Consider the following 23,944-nt stretch of genomic DNA (forward strand, 5'->3'; position numbering starts at 1 on the left):
CACAAAGGGTTAAGTGCTTGACAACTAACCAAGAGGTTGGCGGTTCAAACCTACCCAGAGTTGCTGCGGAATAAAAGCCTGGTGATCTGCTTCTGAAAGGTCACAGCCTTGAAAACCCTATGGAGTGCAGTTCTACTCTACACATGTGGGGACGCCATGAGTGAGAATTGACTCGATGGCAGTTGGATGGGAAATTTGACTCTAAGAAGGAAGTGAGAGTCACACAAGAAGGCCAGAAAACAAATGGAATTTAGTACTCACAGGTCCCAGAAGGAAACTATAGCATGTTGTGAAGCAGGGTTACCGGCAAGGTCATCTGGGGACAAGGTAAGAACAAACTCGAACTGTAGGTAAAGGCTTATGTATGGTATGCTGCGCGGGGTCTTGGGTTAGTACCCACAGAAGTCTTATTAGTCAGTTTAAAAGTTTCTAGTGTATTAGTGTGGGAAAAGAAAATAGTGTATTAGTGTGGGAAAAGGGAGATGTTTTAATCATGGGAGCCCATATGGGGCATAGCTGGGAGAGGCAAGAAGTAACTACAGCAGTTGAGAAATTGAGTTACAAGAAAGTGACAGGGAAACAATGTGGAGCATGGCTAAGAGAGCTAGTTAGAGCCCACACTGTTGAGAAACTGTGTGGCAAGACAGGAATGGCCACATCAGAAACTGAGGAGCCTAGGAAAAGGATCCTAGGAGGAATTAATGGATGCCAAGGCAACAACTATGTAAGCTACAAATTGGCCTTATGACATTGACGGACAGTAAAAGACGCATAAAGTATGCAGTGTGATAAGTTTTGACAGTTTATAAACCTTTGAAAACACCACCACGCTTATGATAGCTAATATATCCATCATCCCCAAAAGTTTTCTTGTGCTCGCTGGGCCACTTCTTGCTCACTGGCTCACTACCCAGGCGACCACTGATCTACTTTCTATCACAATAGATTAATTTGCATTTTCTAGAATTTTATATAAATGGAATCATACGGTATATACTCTTTTTAAAATATGGATTCTTTCACTCAGCCTGATAGTTTTGAGAGTTACCTATGTTGTTGCCCATACCAATGGTTCATTCCTTTTCATTGCTGAGTAGTATATTGTATCTACCATGCGACTGTCAGTTTGTTGTACTGTGGTGGCTTGTGTGTTGCTGTGATGCTAGAAGCTATGCCATAGGTATTTCAAATGCCAGCAGGGTTACCCATGGTAGACAGGATCAGTGGAGCTTCCAGACTAAGACAGACAGACTGGTGGTCTACTTCTGAAAAAATTGGCCAGTGAAGACCTTTTGGATACCAGCAGAGCATTGTTTGATATAGTGCTGGAAGATGAGCCCCTCACATTGGAAGGCACTCAGAGTATGACTGGGGAAGAGCTGCAGCCTCAAAGTAGAGCCGACCTTAATTTCGTGGATGGAGTAAAGGTTTTGGGACCTTCATTTGCTGATGTGGCATGACTCAGAATGGGAAGAAACAGCTACAAACATCCATTAATAATCCCGACAGGGAATGTACGAAGTATGAATCTAGGAAAATTGGAAGTCGTCAGAAATGAAATGGAATGCATAAAGATCAATATCCTAGGCATTAGTGAGCTGAAATAAACTGGAATTGGCCATTCTGAGTCAGACAATCATATGGTCTGCTATGCCAAGAATGACAAATTGAAGAGGAATGGCATCACATTCATTGTCAAAAAGAACATTTCAAGATCTATCCTGAAGTACAATGCTGTCAATGATAGGATAATATCTATATGCCTACAAAGAAGACAATTTAATATGACTATTATTTAAATTTAGGAACCAACCACTAAGGCCAAAGATGAGGAAATTGAAAATTTTTACCAAATTCTGCAATCTGAAATTGATCAAATATGCGGTCATCATGCATTGATAATCACTAGTCATTGGAATGCAAAAGTTGGAAACAAAGAGGAGGGATCTGTAGTTGGAAAATATGGCCTCAGTGGTAAGTAATTATGAGCCCAAGAGACAGAAAGGGCCACATAAACCAGAGACTACATCAGCCTGAGACCAGAGGAGCTAGATGGTGCCTGGCTACAACTGATGACTACCCTGACAGGGAATGCAACAGAGAACCCCTAAGGGAGCAGGAGAGCAGTGGGATGCAGACCTCAAATTCTCATAAAAAGACCTGACTTGATGGTCTGACTGAGACTAGAAGGACCCCGGAGATCATGGTCCCCAGACCTTCTGTTAGCCCAAGAGAGGAACCATTCCCAAAGCCAACTCTTCAGACAGGAACTGGATTAGACTATAAGACAGAAAATGATACTGATGAGGATTGAGCTTCCTGGATCAAGCAGACATATGAAACTATGTGGGCAGCTCCTGTCTGGGGAGAGATGGGCGGGCAGAAGGGGACAGAAGCTGGCTGAATGGACACGAAAATAGAGGATGCAGAGAAGAGTGTGCTGTCTTATTGAAGGGAGAGCAACTAGGAGTATATAGCAAAGTGTATGTAAATTTTTGTATGAGAGACTGACTTGAAGTACAATAAAAAAAATTTTTTTTTAATGGCCTTAGTGATAGAAACGATGCTGGAGATGACATGATAGAATTTTGCAAGACCAATGATTTATTCATTGCAAATACCTTTTTTCAACAACATAAATGGCAATCATATATGTGGACTTCACTGGATAGAAAACACAGGAATCAAATCGAATATATCTGTGGAAAGAGACAGTGGAAAACTCGTAAGTCAGAACAAGGCCTGGGGCCAACTGTGGAACAGACCATCGATTGCTCATACGCAAGTTTTAAGTTGAAGCTGAAGAAAATTAAAACAAGTCCATGAGGACCAAAATACAACCTTGAGCATATCCTACTTGAATTTGGAGACCATCTCAGAAATCGATTTGAGGCACTGAACACTAGTGACCAAAGACCAGATGAGTTGTGGGATGACATCAACGACATCATACATGAAGTGAGCAAAGGGTAATTAAAAAGGAAAGAAAGAAAAGACCAAAATGGATGTCAGAAGAAACTCTGAAACTTGCTCTTGAACCTAGAGTAGCTAAAGCAAATGGAGGAAATAAAAGCGCTGAACAGACGATTTCAAAAGGTGGCTTGAGAAGGCATAGTAAAGTATTATAGTGAAATGTGCAAAGACCTGGAGTTAGAAAACCAAAAGGGAAGATCATGCTCAGCATTTCTCAAGTTGAAAGAACTGAAGAAAAAATCAAGCCTCGAGTTGCAATTTCGAGGAATTCTACGGGCAAAACATTGAACGACACAGGAAGCATCAAAATAAGATGGAAGGACTACAGAGTCAATATACCAAAAAGAATTGTTCGATGTTCAACCATTTTAGAAGGTAGCACATGATCAAGAACCGATGGTATTGAAGGAAAAAGTCCAGGCTGCTCTGAATGCATTGGTGAAAAACAAGGCTCCAGGTATTAACAGAATACCAACTGAGATGTTTCAACAAACAGATGCAGTGTGGAGGTGCTCACTTGTCTATGCCAAGAAATTTGGAAGACAGCTTCCTGGCCAGCTGACTGGGAGAGATCCATATTACTGCCAATTCTAAAGAAAGGTGATCCAACAGAATGTGGAAATTATAGAACAATATTATTAATATCACACTCAAGTTAAAGTTTGCTGAACTCAAAAATGGTTGCAGCAGTACATCAACAGAACTGCCAGAAATTCAAGCTGGATTCAGAAGAGGTTATGGAATGAGGGATATCATTGCTGACGTCAGATGGATCTTGGCTGAAATCAGAGAATACCAGAAAGATGCTTACCTATGTTTTATTAGCTATGCAAATGCATTCAACTGTGTGGATCAAAACAAATTACGGATGACATCGCAAAGAATGGGAATTCCAGAACACCGAATTGTGCTCATGTGGAACCCGTACATAGAGCAAGAGGCAGTTGTTTGAACAGAACAAGGGGATACTGTGTGGTTTAAAATCAGGAAAGGTGTACATCAGGGTTGTATTCTTTCACCATCGAACTTATTCAATTTGTATGCTGAGCAAATAATCCAAGAAGATGGACTATATGAAGAAGAATGGGGCATCAGGATTGGTAGAAGACTCATTAACAACCTGTTACATGCAGATGACACAACCTTGCTTGTTGAAAGTGAAGATGGCTTGAAGCACTTACTGATGAAGATCAAAGAGTACAACCTGCAGTAAGGATTATACTTCAACATAAAGAAAAGAGAAATTCTCACAACTGGGCCAATAAGCAACATCATGATAAATGGAGAAAATATTGAAGTTGTCAAGGATTTCATTTTACTTGAATCTACAATCAAGGCCCATGGAAGCAGCAGTCAAGAAATCAAACAATGTATCACATTGGGCAAATCTGCTGCAAAGGACCTCTTTACAGTATTACAAAGCCAAGATGTCACTTTGATGATGAAGGTGCCCCTAAGCAAAGCCATGGTATTTTCAATTGCCTCATATACATGCGAAAGCTGAGCAATGAATAAGCAAGACTGAAGAAGAATTGACATCTTTGAATTTCAATGTTGGCAAAGAATGTACCATAGACTGCCAGAAGAACGAACAAATCTATCTTGGAAAAAGTACAGCCAGGATGCTCCTTAAAAGCGAGGATGGTGAGACTTTTTTTTATATTCTTGGGACGTGTTATCAGGAGGGACCAATCTCTGGAGAAGACCTCATGTCTGGTAAAGTAGAGGGTCATAGTGGGTCATAGTTCTTCTGGCTATACGCCCTGTTCCTCTTTTCTGTTGTTCTTTTGCTTTGTTTTAAACTCTTGCTGTTCTAGTCTTCTGCCGCCTTTTGATCTCAGGATTTGGTCATTCATTCAACAAAAAGTGTGAGTTCCTACTATGTGCAAGGCACTGTGCTAGGTGCTGAGGATCACTGGCATCACGGGGGGGATGCGGAGGGTACGGAGCACATTGGGTGACAGTGTCAGAGGGGGTGCACCAAAATGACCGTCTATAAAAATATTCTTGTAGTTAGTTGTAAAACAAAAACATTATTTGTAAGCCCAGCTTACATCTATCAATATACCTACAAGGCTAAAACTCTATGCTGATTTACAGTTGGAACCTTCTAATGCGTTCCCTGGTGGCGCGGAGGTTAAGAACTTGGCTACTAACCAAAAGGCTTAGCAGTTAGAATCTACCATCCACTCCTGGAAACCCTATGGGGCAGTCCTACTCTGTCCTATAGGGTCACTAGGAGCCGGAATCGACTTCATGGCAATGAGTTTGTTTCGGTTTTTAACGTGCTCTGGCGAGAGCTGTCATTATAACCCAATTACAATGACACCGAATCACGTGGTTTCTTCTGCACATGCTACAAGCATGCACTGTTGTTTTCATTGCTGCCTGTGTTTTCATAGTCGCTGATTTTGTGAAATTTTCTGGTGTTTCTGTGGTTATTAGGATTGGTGAACCTGTATCAGTAACTTTTTTGAGAATGAAATAGTAACTAAAGGAAAAGAAGGAGTGATATACAGGGATTACGATTCATGAGTAACATTAATACAGAAAACATTACTAAGGATTCTGTCTGGTCTGATGAGGAGGTCGGTGGGAGGCGTGATGACACCATGAGTTAGCAGCCAAGCGCTTAACCTGTTGCACCAGTAGCCAGCATTACTGAGCACTTAGCACAGTGTGCATCATTGTGCAGTACCGTTGCCCTCGAGTCGAGTCTGACTCATAGTGACCCTATAGGACAGGGTAGGACTGCCCCATGAGTTTTCCAAGGAGTGGCTGGTGGATTCGAACTGTCAACCTTATGGTTAGCAGCTAAGCACTTAACCACTGTACCACCAGGGCTCCATTGTTCAGTAAGCAGTTGCTAAGTAAGGCCATTACACTTATGTGACACTTAATGAAATTGATGCCAGATATTCTTGCGTGTTTGGCAAAATTTGCATTTGGACCCCGTTGTTGTAAGGAGCCCTGGTGGCTCAGTGGTTAAGCACTCAGCTGCTAACCAAAGGTCGATGATTCGAACCCATCAGCCGCTCTGAGGGAGAAAGATGTGGCAGCCTGCTTCTGTAAAGATTTACAGCCTTGGAAACCCTATGGGGCAGTTCTACACTGTCCTATAGGGCCGCTTTGAGTCAGAATTGACTCAACAGCAATGAGTTAGTGGGTTGTTGCTGTGTGCCTTGGAGTGGATTCCGTCTCATAGCAACCCCATTTGACAGAGTAGAACTGCCCCATATGGTTTTCTAGGTTTTAATTTTTACGGCAGCAGACTGTCAGGTCTTTTCTCCCTCTGAACCCCTGGTGGGTTTGAACCGCCGACCTTTTGGTTAGCAGTCCTTATTTTGGACCCCAGGTGCACACACTGGATTAATCATAATCCTGGGTTCATAACACCCTCTCCTTATTTTTCCAAACATGGTCCATTTTTATTCATTATTTTAAATAAATGATTGTAATTAGTTATAACTCATTATAATTTAATAACTAGTTAGACATTAAAAAAAACTATGCACCTGCAAATGCACCACCCAAAACAGAGGCTAGAACAGAAAATAACCCTATGACCTGGCAATTCTATTCCTGGGTATATACTCAAGAGAAACTCCTACTTATATATGAGGGGAAATGTATGTAAGAATGATCATAGCAGTACTGTTCACAATAGCAAAAACCTGGAAACCAAAATGCCTATCAGTGGGAGAGTACAGGAATAAGCTGTGGCGTGTTCACACAATGGACTATTACACACAGTCAAAATCAATGAAGTATACCGACACACAACAATGTGGATGAATCTTATCAATATAGTATTAATGAAAATAAACTTCCCAAAGAATAGATTAATACCCTTTTTATAAAGCACAATATTTTAAAAAATAATACTTTTATGGCAATATAGAGATCCAAAGAAACTATATAAAAAGGTAAGCAATGGAATCATAAACAAGGGGTTTAGAATTACGGTTACCAAGGGTAAGTGAGGAAACCCTGGTGGCGTAGTGGCTAAGACCTACCTGCTAACCAAAAGGTCAGCACTTTGAATCTACCAGGTGCTCCTTGGAAACCCTATGGGACAGTTCTACTCTATCGTATAGGTCGCTATGAATTGGACTCGACTCAACGGCAACATTAACAGGTTAAAGGGTTAGGGTGAGTGAAAGCAGAGGAATGAGTTATTGTCATGTTTATTCATTGATTAAATATGTGCAAAAAACCAACTTGGACATATGAGGAAAATCCCATTTTCCGTAACTTTTACTACAATTTTAGTTCTAGAATTCTCTGATAAAGCTGATTTTCATGTGAATGTATGTTAAGATCATGTAGCATTAATTTGGGATTACACCGTATGCCAAAAAGTGAAGTTAATACATGCGTACAAAAAAAAGATAGGGAAATCCCAATGACTACAACTTTTAGTAGGAGCATATGAGAAAGTCTGAACAAAGAGCAAGTATTTTTAATATATAAATGGAAGTCAGAAATCACAGTTTGCCTTAAAAGACTCTTTCATTTTACTTCTATTTCACCAAAAAGTTTTTCAAGTTTGAAAACTCCTAAAAATCATATCTTCTTTTCATGGAGTTATCCTTGATCTTTCCTTCTCCCTTCTTTGTTCTGTCCACTACTACACAAATAGTGCTAATTCTATTTCCTTAACTTTGCTCTAATCCAAACCTACAACCAATGCCCTAGTTTAGGCCTGGGGTTTGCAAAACTAGTAGCCCAAGGGTTAGCCTACAGACCACCTGTGTATGACCTATGCAATGTTGAAATTAAAAAAAAACTTGTTGCCAACCTTTACAAATTTGGAAATTGTACTTAAAAATGCAGATTCCAAGCTTGTTTTTGAAAACTGAAGTATCTGACAACCCTTGGCCCATATGCCCATTTGGCAACATTCAGTTCCAGCTGAGGTGGGACTTCCCTTCTTCAAGGAGGCATGGGTTTTCCAGTACAGAAGGTCTGTTGTTTCCTATAACTGGTTCACTTCACTCACTTGTATTGTCTGCTTGGCCCCCTGAGCAACTTTCAATCTCCTTTCATACTCATTCTTCCATCCTTACCTCCAACGTAATACATACCCCATCTCTTCTCCACATTGTCAAATTAACATTCTAAGCAGGTTTAATCATACGTCTTGATTTGCTCCAGTTGTTTTCAGGATAAAACTCAAACCCTTAAAATGGCATACAAGGCACTTTCGTGATCTGGTCTGTCTGCCCAGCCACCACGCTCTTCCCCACCCCTTTCCATCTTTGATTGCTACGCAGAACCGGCAGTACCCAAACCAGCATACTTGTCTTTGCCTGTGCTGCTCTCTCCATCTTCTCTTCCTTTCTCCTCGCTCATACTCGTCCTTAAAAAGTCTGTCCTGACCAATCCTCCAGGAAAATCTCCCTAGAAGCTTTTCTCTCCTGCTCGTCCTTTATAATCCCATAGCAACCTGTGCTCTTCAGTTTACCAGCTCTTCATTAAAATGCTTGACGTCCCCACACTCAAAAACTTAAAACCAATAGGTTTTAAAAAAGGGTGGGCTGAAGGATTAATTGTAGTTGGATTAACGCCAGCGTTATTTCCTAGTCTAGACCTCTGACCGACTCCCATCTCGAGGGTGGAGTGTGACGGGTGCTTAAAGACCCACACCCGTACGGATTCCCGAGACCAGCATTGGCTGGCAGCAAGTGCCGACCCTGGTTTCCCTCAGGTGAGCGCCTGCCATGTACGCCACGGCGGTCTGCAGTCCACACCGAGCGCGGCCTCCGATTGGGGAGGGCGGAGCATGCCGGGAGCGGCCGGGTCTTCGAAGGGCTTGCTGGTAGTTGTAGTTCTTGTGGCCGGAAGTGGGGGTGGCAGGGACAGAAACCGCAGCTGAGGCAGCAGTGACTGGTGCCGCCGCCACCCGGGTGTAGTGCATCACCCCGTGCTCACCCGCCGTGGGTGCCTGCCCCGTACTTAGGGGGCTCCCGGAGCCCTGAGGGGCGAAGCGGCAGGCACGCCCCTCCTCAGCGAGGAGGCGGCCTCGCAGCTCCTGATGCGGCCGGAGGGCTCGGGAATGGAGCTGGACGGCTGCGGGGAGCGCCTGCCAGAGGAGAGCAGGTGAGTGGTGAGGGGGGTCAGGGGCTGATGGTGACAGATTCGCCGAAGCAAAGGGAGGTTGGGAGGTCCCGGAGGGCAAGGGCGGGACAGATCTGAGGGTGACTGCTGCGGGTGATTTGTTTGGGAAGAATTTCTGAGAGGAAGGAGGGGCCAGGGCGTGGATAGGACGAGGGAGAGGGTTTAGTGAGGGTGAGGGTGAGGGTGGGTAGATAGGATTTGTGGAGGGCAGAGGGAGCAGAAGTGGGTGAAGCTTAGATCCGAGGCTTCTGGAGACGGGGTGGATATTGAGATTCTGGGAGAAAAGGACTGAGGTGCAACAGGGAGATTTTACAGGCCAGAGTCTATAGATAGGAGTAGGGTACTAGGTTGGTGGTCGGACTGAAACTTGTGGTGACAGCGAAGCTTGGTCGATATTAAGAGGGTCGACGTAAATTTCTGGGGGCAAAGATTAGGTCCCTTGAGCGGCCTAGGAAGAAACTTAACTAGGGATGCGTGTGAGGGAGAAATCGAGGAGGGCCTGTGGATGAAAGTGGGCAATTGTACTGGCCATGGGGTGGGGGTGGGGGTTGCTAATGAGACTAGAAATTGTGCTGGTGTCTCTTCCCCCAAGTTGGATCCCTGTCAGAGAGTGGCAGGAAACTTTTGTCATTTCCTCTTCGTCTTCAAACCCCTCGCTGGTTCCTCACCATGCAGACCAAGCAAACTCCCATTTATTTATATGGAACTACTGTCAGAAAGTTAAGGGATTTAAGATTTTAAAAATTACTTCAACTCATTGATGAATTGGACTCTATAAGGGTTCCCATATTTAGGGTTTCCTTCATTAATAATTCTGGCCTTGACCCCTTTTAAGACCCTGGGATGGTGACAGGACACAGCAGCAATGTGGCTGAAGGGAGTCTTACTTGGCTTTCCAAAACAGTTGCAAATATAGTGATGGTCTCAGGAACAGAATATTTACCTCTGAGAAAATATCAATGGGGGAAAATTAATGAGAGGTTGTGCCTGGGTGAACACGTGGCTGTTTTTATACCTGGATGGACACAACTTTGGGGTTCCTGCCTAAGGTCTGTTAATGATGTGTGCTAAGTGAAACTGAACGTCTTCTCTTTTTCCAGGTTTCAGTTTCTGCCTATGTATGTCTTTGCTATTCTTCCTCCAGATGTCTGTGAAATGCTTCATGTAAAAAGTCCCACGTAAATTCTAAACAAGTTTTTGGGTTATTATGATTTCCCTCTATCAGGTCGTGTGGGGAAGGCTTGGTTAGAAATTCAAGTTCACATTTCTTCCCCACCTGTCTAGACATGGCTGTGTTAGTTATTTAAAGTATTTAGAAAATACTTATTTACCTCATGCTGGGCACCATTTTAAGGACTTGCAAATATTAATTTATTTAATCCTTATAACAACTTTATGAGGTAGGTCCTATGACTATCACTATTTCACGGATGAGACGTGAACAGGATAAGTAACTTGCCAAGGTTGTATAGTGAATCCCTAGTGGAAATGGCATTCAAACCCTGACAGCCTGGCTCCAGAGTTTGATTTTAATATTTACTGTGCTGTCTCTCACTATGCTAATATGCTGGGACAAAGAAATGTATAAAATAGTGAATAAACTTTGTGTCATTCTTTGCTTGTCATTCAGGCCAGTGGGACAGTACCTTTCCAGGTGTTGTTTCCTGTTTATTGCCTCTTAACCAAGGAATGCTGGTCAAAACTTAATTTCAACAGTGGGATTATCCCCACAAAGTCACTCATTGTTGCTATAGGCCTACTCTCTGAGGGTGGCTGTTTAACTCAATGTGTTGTATAAGAAGGTTTCATGGCACTGATGGCCTCCATAATCCCAGATAGACAACTGCTAAATACATGGCTTTGTACCTGAGAATTGAGGCATTGTGGCTGGATCACTAAAAACCTAAACTACCTATGACCAACAAAACACACAATTCAGAAACAATCTTCTTGATGAAATAATGTCATTTTTTATTTGTGAAGGGTAAAACTTTTCAATACATTTTCAGAAAGCGACAGATATAATGAAGTGCGCATAAGCTTTGGAGCCACGTAGCTCCACTGCTTAACTTGGCTTGGTCAAGCTACTCATCCTATCTAGAGTAGGAAGAACAGTGCTTTCCTGACTGGGAGGTTGTGAATATCCTATAAGAAAATGTGCATAAAGCTTCTGACCGGGTACATGGTATGTACCAAGTGCAAAAAAAAAGTCTACTTTCAACCCCTCCCCAGTTTCAGTGGTTAAGAGCTATGGCTAACCAAAAAGTCAGCAGTTTGAGTCCACCAGCTGCTCCTTGGAAGCCCTATGGGGCAGTTCTACTCTGTCCTGCAGGGTCACTATGAGTCAGAATTGATGGCAATGGCAATGGGTTTGGGTGTTTTTTGTTTTTTTTTTAATGCTTCCAGTTGCTGTTTGCAGTTTTGTATAGCTTTTTCTTCCTCCTTCCATGGCCCCTCTATCTGAGGTGGGCAAACTGGGCCCTGGGGTGTTGGCCTAGCTTTTAACCCTTTCATGCTCACAGGTACCTCTAGGAACCAAGTACTTTTTCTGCCTCTGAAGGTTTATCAGGAAGCTGCAGCACTATTGACAGTGTGTGCTGCCAGAAGGCAGGGACCTTTATGACTGATTGAAACTGAAGAAACGGGCGTGTGCTGTAAATTACTGTTTTTACAGAGTATTGTATGAGATGTCTGGATTTTTGGTAGAAAAATAGAAATTTTGAAGAGTTTTGTTTGTTATACATATGTACCAGTAGACCCTGGTGGGGACTCTGAGGTATAATTAGTAGTACTTAGTATATACCACTAAACACTTAGGGTAAGTTTGTGGGAAGGGGAAAACAAAAATATCGATACTACCTACCAAAAATTTAGACATGCTCAATGATTCAGCTTGCTTCCATTAATGAAAACATGGTATCAACAAAAATTCAAAGCAGAAAATAATTGGTTCACAAAAGGGTTAGCTTCACCATGGGAGTATAGTTATGTCCTAGGTTCCCTATTGTTTTCCGTCTATCTAATCATCACGCTAGCAAAACTCTGTAGTGCTTAGGGATGCTTGACTTTCTCTGTTGTTGTTGGTTGCCGTTGGGTTGGCTCTGACTTACGACGACCCTACGTACAATAGAAAGAAAGATTGCTTAGTTGTGTACCATCTTCCCATTGTTGGTATGCTTGAGTCCATTGTTGTGGCCACTGTATAACATAAGTGCCTTCCAACCTAGGGAATTCATCCTAGGACAGCGTTCTGTTGTGATCCATAGGATTTTCATTGCCTAATTTTCAGAAGTAGTTCACCAGGCCTTTCTTCCTAGTTCGCCTTAGTCTGGAAGCTCAACTGAAACCTGTCCACCACTGGTGACCTTGCTGGTATTTGAAATACCTGTTGCATAGCTTTCAGCACCACAGCAACACGCGAGCTACCACAGCTTGACAAGGTGACAGATGGGTGGTAGTAACTTTCCCTGTTGTCGTTAGTTGCCGTCCAGTTGATTCTGGCTCATGGTAACCCCGTGTGTGCAGAGTAGAATTGCTCCCTAGGGTTTCCTAAATGCCGGTTGGTTGGTGGTGGTTCAGTGAAACTACTAAACATTTAAAGGAATGATCCTTTTCTAGCTTTGCTCTCTCACCCTGGACTTCCTTGGGCTACGCAATCTACTTCTGAGCTTGGAACCCGGCTATAAGCGCCTCTCAGTTTTCCTTGTGCTGTGATCCAGATACAATCAGAATTCAAGTAGTAAGATACTTTTTAGTGTCTCCAGGCTGAACTCGTTCTACCGATCAAAACCTTCTCTCTTCTGTTCTCTATCTCAGTTAACAGCATTTTCCACTCCGTCAACCAAGCCGGAAACCTCAGAGTGAAGTTTGAGACTTTCCTCTTCTTCGTTTCCCATATCCAAGCAGTCAGCAGGCCCTACGAATTCTGTTCCTGATTTTTGTCTTGAAGCCTTCTTTTTCTCTCCATTTCCAAATATATTAGATTATATTACTAATAAGTCCAGGAAGTAGCATTGCTTCAGCCATAGCCAAGCCTAGGTGCTCAGAGTCAAGAATTTTTATCTCTAGGTTCTGCTTCCCAATGTGTTGTTATCATTCTCAGGCAGATTTTCCTACGGGATAACCCTTAGCAACTCCAAGGTTAACAATCCCATCCCTGAAAAACCAAAAAAAAAAAAAAAAAAACCGAGAAATACTACATGGATTCCCAGTAGTTCCCACAAAAATTCTGCGGCTCTCTCTTTTTGGATTGGCTTGAGTTACGTGCTGTTCTTGTAATCAGGATATGGAATATGGTTCTCAGCCAAACCTAAGTTATGTGCCCAGCCCCAGATCCTCGGATAGGGTGAGACCTTCTTGGAATCTCAGGGGCCAGCAGAAGTGGCAGAGGAGTGATTCCCTTGTGGAAAATTAGAGTTCTGTTTCCAAAAGAAAGGGACATGAATTCTGGGCAGGTATATTGTGTACTGTAGAGTCGATTCTGACTCATAGTGACACTATTGGATACAGTAGAACTGCCCCTAGAGTTTCCTAGGCTGTAATCTTTTTTTTTTTTTTGTAAAGCAAAGAGAAAATTTTATTCGGCATATGTTCGAAAACATAAAAGTGGGAAGTGGACAAGCATGTTGTTAGAGCCATGTCCGTCCGAGTCTAAGGAAATTACAGAATAGACAAAAGTGGGAAAACGGTCTGAGTCTAAGGAAATTACAGAACAGACAAAAGTGAGAAAACAGACAAACACGCTGCCTAGGCTGTGATCTTTACAGGAGCAGATTGCTAGGTCTTTTCTGCCACGGAGCAGCTGGTGGGTTCCAACAGCCTTAGCAGCCGAGCGCTTGACCATTGCGCCACTAAACACCATATATTCACTGCAGACCCTTATTATCTTTTCTTGTGGATTATCTCAGTAGCCACCTAGCTAGTCTCTTCGTCTGAATTCAGCCTCCCAATTCTAGGACAGCTTCTACACTATTACTGGCTTAGTTTTTCAGAAACAAATTTGCTGGAGTATTTTGCTCAGAAATGTTCGGTAGCCTCCCGTTGAAAACAGAATATAGTCAAACTCCTTATCCTGATATTCAGTCAGTACTTTAGACCTTATGGATTTCCAAGTTACAAAACCATAGCATTCACTCAGTCTTACACCTCCTTTCTTGCCATTCTCGTTCTTGCTTCTCTGCCCTCCCTGAGATACTCCCCTCTTTGCCTGGAGAGCTTGTATTGCTGTTAGGTGCCGTCGAGTTGATTTTGACTCATAGTGATCCCATGTGACAGAGTAGAACTGCCGCATAGGGTTTTCTTGGCTGTAATCTCAACAGTCTTTCTCCCATGGGTTCAAACTGCCAACCATTTCGTTAGCAGCCAAGCGCTCAACCATTGCACCACTAGGGCTTCTTGTTATTCTTAAAACTGTGCTCCTTTTGAAGGCATTTCTGACCTTCTGTTTTCCACCTCTGTTATTATAAATAACCCTTCTCACTTTGTAGCATGGTTACTTAAGTGCCCGTTTCCCTATTACGTTCCGAATTCACTGAGAGCTGAGGACCCTTCCTCTTTCACCACCATAACCCCAGTGCCCTGCACAGTGCCTGACATAGAATTAGTGTTCAATGAATGTTCATTCAGGGAATAAAAACATTAACAGTTTGATCATGCCTCTCACAGTTGGGCAGGTGCCAGTAGTACTATTGCCATTAAATGAAAAAAAAAAAAAAAACCATTGCCATCAAGTTGATTCTGACTCATAGCAACCCTATAGGACAGAGTAGAACTACCCTGAGGAGCAGCTGGTGGATTTGAACTGCCAACCTCTTGGCTAGCAGCCAAGCTCTTAACCACTGTCACCAGGGCTTTGTTGCTATTAAAAGGGCCTCTTTTTCTCTCTTTCTCCTTATTCACTTTCGCTTTTTCACACTTGTCTTCAGTACCTATTTTCTTCCCTTTCTTTCCCTTTTCTCCGTGACCATGCTAGGGATTGACAATTTATATAGCACTGGTAGCAAAGCAGGGGGATCATTTGACTTTTGAGCAGTCCATATTGCCAGTCCAGCTATTAGTACAAAAAAAGCATACAAACAGACTCTTGAAACTTTTGGGAAAACTGCTGTTGTCAGAACCCAGGAGGGAGGGTGTGGACTGAAGAACGGGAAGCCTGAAGCTTTTCTCAGCATTTACCCTCCCCACAGGTCGCTGGGTGGCGGAGTGATTTGTGATCGACTACTAACCTAGAGGTTGGCAGTTTGAACCCACCTGGTAGTTCCATGGACCAAAGGCCTGGTGATCTGCTCCTGTAAGATTACCGTCAAGAAAATCGTATAGAGCGGTTCTGTTCTGTAACATGTGGGGCCACCATGAGTCAGAACCAGCTCTGTGGCAACGGATTTTTTTTTTTTTTTAAATCCTTCCAACAGCTGTTTCTACTTTTTATAGCTTTATGACTCCTTTTACTAAATTGATTTTTTTTTTTTTTTAATCTCTTCTACAGGTTTCACCAACTTACCTTGGTGGTTATAGACCTACTCTAACATGATAGCCCCTATCAACATATGACTATTTAAGTTTAAATTAATTAAATGGAAATAAAATTTTAAATTTCAGTTCCTTAGTCACTTGAGCCATCTTTCAAGTCCTTGATAGCCACAGTGGCTAGTGGCTACTATATTGGGCAGTACAGATATAGGATGTTTTCAGCATTGTAGAAAGCTCTATTGGACAGTACTATTACAGACTTTAATCTGAATTTTTCAGGAAACAACTGCAGTATACTTAAATATCTTTAGTTCTTCTGGCTCAGACTCACTTGCAGTTTAACCCACACTTGATTGGGAGGAGGGAAGATTATTAAAGGCAATCATAAATTGTAGTGACTAAATAGGAACTTGGCAAACTATTTCTGAAAGTTTGTGAGGCCATAGCCTCTGTCAGTGAAAATTATAGGAGCCCTGCAGCAGGATTGTAGGACTGAAGAGATGATTGATTCTTGACTAGAACATAGTTCCAGAATCCATTATTTCTAAAGGCTCCTAAGGGTCTCCTTAGGAGATGTTTCATTTGGATGCTTTTGAGAACAAACCACCAAGAGCCATGATGCTATTGCTCCTCCGCTGCCCTTTAAGACCAGGATTTTCTGTCTGCCTCTTCAAGAGTCGTTTAAAAGAAAGTTTTAAAATTTCCAAGGTGCCCCTCCCATCCCCCCATTTGTTCTACTTTTGTTACTTACTCACTGTTTTATTGCTTTCTGGTCAGAAAATGTGGTCTGTATTATTCCTACTTTGGAGGATTTACTGACTTTTTTTGTGCCTTAGTACAGGCAGGTTTTGTGAATGTTTTATGGGTGCTTAAAAAAGATAGTTTTCAGAATATAGTTTTCTAGATCTAATAGAACAACCTTATTAATTATATATTATTCAGCTCTTCTAATCACTTTCTTACTTTTGGTTTACGTGACCCGAATGTTTATCTAACATTACCTCTTTGTTTTTTCTTTTCCATTTTCACTTTTCTGTTTGTTTTATGTTTCCTGCAGTGTCTCTTTAATATATTTTCAGGCATGTTAATAGATACATAAAAATTAATTAGAGCTATACTATGAGTCGGAATCAACTCGACGGCACTGGGTTGTATCTTCATTATGTCCTCTTTGTTTTATTTAATGATTCTACCCTTTAATACAACCTTGATATGTATGTCATAATTTTCTGTTATTTTTTTGCTCGATTGCACCTTTGATTTTAAATAGAAGACTTTATTCCATTGACATTTGTTTTTATATCATGTCTGTTTACTCTTAATTCTCTTTTCTTTTAAACATGATATTTTATAATGCTTTCTTGGTGTTTCCTTCACTCAGCATGTTTGAAGACACCCTGGTTTTAGTTCTAATATGGGTACCTTTGTTAAAAACTTTATTGTTGTAGAAAGTATAAATAACTCAACATTTGCCAGTTTAGTACTTGTCACTTGCACAATTCAATGAAATTAATTACATCGTCATGTTGTACAACTGTCACCAGTATTCATTGCCATATTTTCCATCCCCATAAACAAAAACTCTTTGCTATCTAGACAAAAATTTTTCTGTTTCCCCTTCTCTCCAGCCCTTAGCAACCACTGCTAAACTATGATCTCTATATGTTTGTGATAATGGTTGCCTTTTAATTTTAAATGTTGTTATATGCCGTTGAGTTCATTCCGACTCAGAGTGACCCTCTAGGACAGAGTAGAACTGCCGCATAGGGTTTCCCGGGCTGCAGCCTTTACGAGAGCAGATTACCAGGTCTTTTCTCCTTTGGAGCCACTATTGGGTTCAAACCACCGACCTCTTGGTTAGTACCTAAGTGCTTAACCATTGTGCCACCAGGGATCCTTTAAATTGTATACCTAAAACTGAGGAGGCTGAAATACTTTGTCTTTCCTCCTGTGCCTTTGCTGTTGTGTAGCTCTTTTGCCTTGTTTGTGAAGCACTCTGCTGCTCAGACAATATGAGGTGAGACTGTAAAGTAATGAGACTGGCTTTCTCACATGACTCGTGAAATCCACCTCACTGTTTTGCAGTAAAACCTTGTATGTCTCTTCCATTCATCAAGTAAGCAGATTTGAATCTCCACTACATGTAAGACACATCCAATATTTGAGGAAATCTTTTCTAGCTTTTCTGCTTCGGTGAGAGCAGCATAAATGTTGGAATTGTGCTCACCAAGAGGAGATTTGACCCAAGCTTAAGTGCGATTGAGATATTGTTTGGATATGGAGCACTGTGGCCACTCCTAATTATTTTGTAGGCTCTCCGATCCTAGAGAGTTTTGGTGGAATGAGTGAAAAGGCTTTATTATAGGTACCCCTCCTGATTTAGCTGGATTCAATAGATTTATGCTGTGGAAGTTCAAAGGGGGAAAAGGACAGAGAAGAGAGAAGGAATATTTATTATCTGCTCTGATGATGCTTTCTATAGGCTATCATTTACACCACACCATATGAAGCAGTTGTTTATCTCCATTTTAAGATGAGGGAGCTGAAGCTTAAAGAGTTTTAAGTATCTCACTTAAAGAAGCAGAGCTAATGTGTGAAGACCTAGGATTCAAGTTCAGGTTGGCCTAAGTCTGCACTATTCTGTTTCCACTGCGTGACATCTTCTCCCTGCTTCTTATTAAAATATAAACGTAGCTCCATTATGCTGAGTGGAATAAGCCAATCACAAAAGGACAAATATTGTGTGACCTCACTTATATATAAAAAAAAAAAAAGGCAAATATATGGAGACCAAACATTATTAGTGGTTACCAGGGGCAAGAGGGAGGGGGAAAAGGGGGGTTAATGGTAATAGGAAAATTGCATTGATGGAGGGTAGAGTTGTACAGCTGACAACTGTAATTGCTGTCAATAAGTAAAAGGTTGAATTGGTAAAAGTTGTATGATAGGTATATTAATAACAATGACAAAAAAAAAAAAAGTAGCTGCTGAGCCTGCTTCTGTACAACGAAAAACCTCATGGGATTCGGTCCTTTGGTTTGGAGGTTTAGGTGGGACACCCCAGTTAATTGGGCAAATAACATGTTTACTGCTTCTGTTCCATTTCCTAGCTCATTGCGTAGTGCCTGAGGTCTTAAAAACTTGAAAGCGGCCATTCAAAGCACAGCAGTTTGTCTCTATTCACCTGGAGCAACAGAGGAAGAAAGGCAGTCAGGAACAGGAGGAGGATATGGAATGTGTAGCTGATGGCCTTTGTGAACAACTGCCCCCTTTACCATGAGACCGGAAGAACTGGGTGATGCCAGCTACCATTACTGAACATTTTGATCAAAGATTCCATAGAAGAATCCTGATCAGAAGGGGGAAAATGGAGAACAGAATTTAAATTCTCATGGGCTCTAGACTTTCTGGAGCCATGGAAGGTAGATGAACCCCTGAAGCTAATGCCCTGAGATAATCTTTAAACCTTAAACCAAAAATATCCCCTGAAGTCATCTTAAAACCAAACGGTAGTTTAGCTTTACTAGTAAAAAAGATCTGCCTTGAACGTTATGTTCTTTTAAGAACTATCTGTATGGGATCAAATTGACAACAGCAATTCAGAAGATTAGTAGGAACCTTAGGGGACAATGAGTTTATGTTAACGGAGGAGGAACAACTCAGAAAAGGTGAGAAAAGTTGTACAACTTGAAGAATGTAATCAGTCACTAAACCGTACATCTAGAAACGGTTGAATACACAGTATGTTCTGTTGTATATATTCTCAACAACCACCACAACAACAAACTAAATAAAATTTAGAAAGAAAAAAAAAAACCAATGACAAAAGATAGACAAAGAGGGGAGCCGGCAGGCAGAATTTAACATTTTTGAGGCCAGATCTTTTCACCTACTGAATTGGTGTATGTTTTGCTGTGTATGTTCTCAACAACAAAATAAGTATATGTAGTAAATAAATAGAAGTAGAAATGCTCCCTGTCCTTAAGGAAACAAATTGTATAATGTTAAATAACGATTTTACAAATAGTATTATTAGAAGGTGTTATGGATTGAATTGTGTCCCCCCCCGCCCCCCCAAATGTGTGTCAACTTGGCTAGGGCATGATTCCCAGCATTGTGTGATTGTCCATCATTTTGTCATCTGATATGATTTTCCTATGTGTTGTAAATCCTACCTCTGTGATGCTAATGAGGTGGGATTTGCGGCAGTTATGTTAATGAGGCAGGACTCAATCTACAAGGTGAGGTTGTGTTTTAAGTCAATCTCTTTTTGAGATATAATAGCAAGAAGTGAGCAGAGAGACAGGGGGATCTCATAATATCAAGAAACAAGAATCAGGAGAATAGCACATCCTTTGGACCCAGGGTCCTTGCGCTGAGAAGCTCCTCAACTGGGGAAAATGGATGATAAGGAGCTTCCCCTGGAGCTGGCACCCTGAATTTGGCCTTCTAGCCTACTAGACTGTGAGAGAATAAATTTCTGTTTGTTGAAGACATCCAGTTGTGTATTTCTGTTATAGCAGCACTGGATAACTAAGACAGAAGGAGTAGTATATTGTCAGCATATCCTATGGAGGTTCTAACAGAGAAGTTATATATACCAAAAAAAAAAAAAAACCTGTTGCCGTCGAGTCGATTCCGACTCATAGCGACCCTATAGGACAGAGTAGAACTGCCTCATATGGTTTCCAAGGAGCGCCTGGTGGATTCGAACTGCCTACCTTTTGGTTAGCAGCTGTAGCTCTTAACCACTATGCTACCAGGGTTTCCGAGTTATATATAGTGGGTCAGATTATTTGGAACCTCTTGGGAGCCAGTTAAACTAGAGCTGTACTTGAATCCCTGAGTAGGGTGAGGGGAGACAAGGCATTCCAAGTGGAAAGATCTGCATGAATAAACTCATAGAAGTAGGAGTGAGGTTGGCGTGTTTGTAGTAAAATATTGTAGAGAGAGTGACTGTATTCAAATTGAGTATGGAACTGGAAAGTTGACTGATAGATTGGGGCCACATGATGGAGAATTTTTGAACTTCACTCTAAGGGGTTTGTACAGCATTGGTGATTAGGTTTCTGATATGAGGAATTTCCCTTTTGTTAAATCTACTCACTGCTGAAATTCAATACATTTGATATTCATATTTAGTATGATTGGCGAGGCATTTGTTGAAGTGGTGTAGAGTTGTAAAGCATGGCTACACGTCCTGCTTATTCCCTCCTAGACATTTTCTGCTATCCACCACTAAAAGGATGGGGCTGGCCAATGGTTAGATTCTCCCAGGTGCCTCCAAAGCTGAGAGACTCTGTAATAAAATATAGTTTTCTTTTTTTAAATTTTAATTAATTGTGCTTTTTTTTTTTAGGTGAAAGTTTACAAATCAAGTCAGTCTCTCAGAAAAAAAGTTATACACACCTTTCTATGTACTCCTAGTTACTCTCCCCCTAACGAGACAGTACATTCCTCCTCTCTACCCTATATTCTCCATGTTCATTCAACCAGCTCCTGTCCCACCCTTCCTTCTCATCTTGCCACCAGACAGGAGTTGTCCACATAGTCTCAAGTGTCTACTTGAGCCAAGAAGCTCATTGCTCACGAGTATCGTTGTCTATCTTATCGTCTAGTCCAATCACTGTCTGTAATGTTGGCTTCAGGAATGGTTCCAATCTTGGGCTAACAAAGGGTCCAGGGACCATGACCATCAGGGTCCCTCCAGTCTCAGTCAGACCATTAAGCCTGGTCTTTTTACAAGAATTTGAGATCTGCATCCCAGTGTTCTCCTGCTCCATCAGGGGTTCTCTGTTGTGCTCCCTGTCAGGGCAGTGATTGGTGGTAGCTGGGCTCCATCTAGTTCTTCTGGTCTCAGGCTGACGTAGTCTCTGGTTTATGTGGCTCTTTCTGTCTGTTGCACTCATCTTTACCATATGTCTTTGGTGTTCTTCATTCTCCTTTGCTCCAGGTAGGTTGAGACCAATTGATGCATCTTAGATGGCCGCTTGCTAGCATTTAAGGCCCCAGACGGCTCTTACCAAAGTGGGATGCAGAATGTTTTAATACATTTTGTTATGCCAGTTGACCTAGATGTCCCCTGAAACCATGGTCCCCAGGTCCCCATCCCTCCTACTCTGGCCTTTGAAGTGTTTGGTAGTATTCAGGAAACTTCTTCGCTTTTGGCTTAGTCCAGTTATACAGACTTTCCCTGTGTTGTGTGTTGCCCTTCCCTTCACCTAAAATAATTTTTGTCAGCTATCTAGTTAGTGAAAATATAGTTTTTCTATAAGCATGTTGGAAACCCTGGTGGCGTAGTGGTTAAGTGCTACAGCTGCTAACCAAAGAGTCGGCAGTTCAAATCTGCCAGGCGCTGCTTGGAAACTCTACGGGGCAGTTCTACTATGTTCTATAGGGTCGCTATGAGTTGGAATCAACTCAACGGCACTGGGTTTGGTTTGGTTATAAGCATATTATTTAAAAGCAACGTAAATATTTACATACTCTGCATGTTAAATACAGTATAATTAAAGACAGAATGTGTGGCTAGATAAGAAGAAAAATAAAACACTTAAAATGTGGTAGTCTTTTACTGCCCCTGTGTTACCAGTAGTTATTTCACTTAATTATGTTTTTCTCTGCCTTAAAAAAGAACCCTTTACTTCCTTCCAGGAAGTACATTCTGGTATTGAAAAGCCCCAGGTGCCTGCCTGACCACAGTTTTTCAACATATGAAGCCCTCTGTAGTTGAGTATTTAAAAAATCTTTTATGGTGCTTTCCAGCTCCTTGTTTACTAACTTTGTTTGGGTTATTGATCTCTCATTAATTGCTAGTCTCAGGGAAGGCCTAACCAGGGCCCCTCTTCTCTACATTTCCCTCATATCACCAAAGGTAATTACTATCATTATTTCTTCTAGTATTTTTATGTTGAGATCATAAATATAATTTTAAGTTCTGCTTTTTTTGCTTTACCATACTATCATTAGCCCTGGAAGCTCTACCTAATCAAAAATTTTAAAGGCTTTATGATATTCTATCATATGGCTATCATACCCTCCCCCACACTTCAGGGATCAAATCATTACCTGAGTTTCAACTCTGATCTCAGGTAATTGAGACCGTGATCCATTCTCCATAAATGGCACATTGTGGAGGGATGTGCCAATAAGTTGAAGCTGTTTCCTTTAACCTCTAAAAAGAGCCCTGGGTGATTGGTGATATGCCAATATCATTCTTACATGGAATCTCACTTACAGTTGCATAGTGCTTTCACTTGTATAAATTAGTTATATGGTGTATTACTTAAAAACAAACATTTGTTTCCTGTAGTTTGTTTGTAACTTTTTTGTTTTAACCTTGAGTGTCACTTCTTACTATGATTTGCCAAGCTTAAGACGTTCCACCTGGTATTTAGGAGAACTGTTTTTCCTCAGAGATCCTTATTTGAGCTGCTTAAGCAATTCCTGTCATTCTTTAAAGGAGGAATGTGGTCAGATCCTCCCAGAAGAAAATAAACAGAACCCAAAACCATCGCCATTGGGTCGATTCCAACTCATACTGACCCTAGAGCACAGAGTAGAACTGCCCCATAGGGTTTCCAAGGAGCAGCTGGTGGATTCGAACTGCCGGCCTTTTGTTTAGCAGCCAAGCTCTTAATCACTATGCCACTAGGGCTCCAGGGCTGTACTGTTAGTTGATGAAAATGCTTTGGGTGGGAAGGGGCTATGCTGTCCCTTGCCACGCAGGTCTGAGTCCTCCTTGGCACAGGGTGCAAAGGTTAGAAAGACTTGATTATAATGTATGATGACTAAAGAAAAACACTCTGTACTTGCAAAAGTATTTCTACAAAGAGCTGCTTTGAACTCAAAGGCCTTAGCTGTGCCAAGATAAAGGTTACATGTGAATACAGAGTGATACCATCCAAATACTAATTATTGCTAAACAGGCTTAACCTAGGAAAGACTGGCCTTACCTGCTGAAAGTATGATTAAAGAATGGGGAGGGATGTGTGATTTCTCTATGATGCGCTGTTTATTTGCATCTGAGCTCTAGTTGTGAATGGATTAATCCAACCACTGTATATGGGCTTCCGTTGAACTTAATATTTCAACTTGCAGAAAATGATAATTTTATTATTAAGGTAAAGGATCCTAAAAAGCTATGTAAATAAAATTTTGAAAAAGTCAACTTTTCTCCTACATGAGCATATACAAATATAAATATAGATAGCTTGGAATAAGAATAGAATAAGGGTCACATTCTTTTGTAGCTTTTATATCTCAAGGACACTTTATTGTGGCAAAAGGGAATTAAGCTTTGTTCAGAGGAGGTTGTTAGTAGATGTGAATGTCCTTGGTTTCTGGGATTTGAGTGCCGTTTGTATAATTTTGGAATCAAAGC

General features: G+C 41.5%; 1 protein-coding gene across 3 annotated transcripts in view; it reads left to right on the forward strand.

The window, feature by feature from the left end:
• Positions 1-8,794: 8,794 nt before the first annotated feature.
• The window catches only part of RUBCN (rubicon autophagy regulator), a 62,082-nt gene continuing 46,932 nt past the window's right edge, over positions 8,795-23,944 (forward strand). For 2 of the 3 annotated variants that reach the window (XM_049879201.1, XM_049879210.1), the window contains exon 1: positions 8,796-9,075. In XM_049879201.1, coding sequence (XP_049735158.1) covers positions 9,011-9,075 — 65 coding nt within the window. In that variant the 5' untranslated portion in view covers positions 8,796-9,010. Of the gene's footprint in view, positions 9,076-23,944 lie in introns of all 3 variants that reach the window. The other variant, XM_049879219.1, reaches the window with a different exon arrangement.

Source organism: Elephas maximus, chromosome 1 (genome assembly GCF_024166365.1).
Source record: "Elephas maximus indicus isolate mEleMax1 chromosome 1, mEleMax1 primary haplotype, whole genome shotgun sequence".
In the NCBI taxonomy this organism is placed as follows: Eukaryota; Metazoa; Chordata; class Mammalia; order Proboscidea; family Elephantidae; genus Elephas; species Elephas maximus.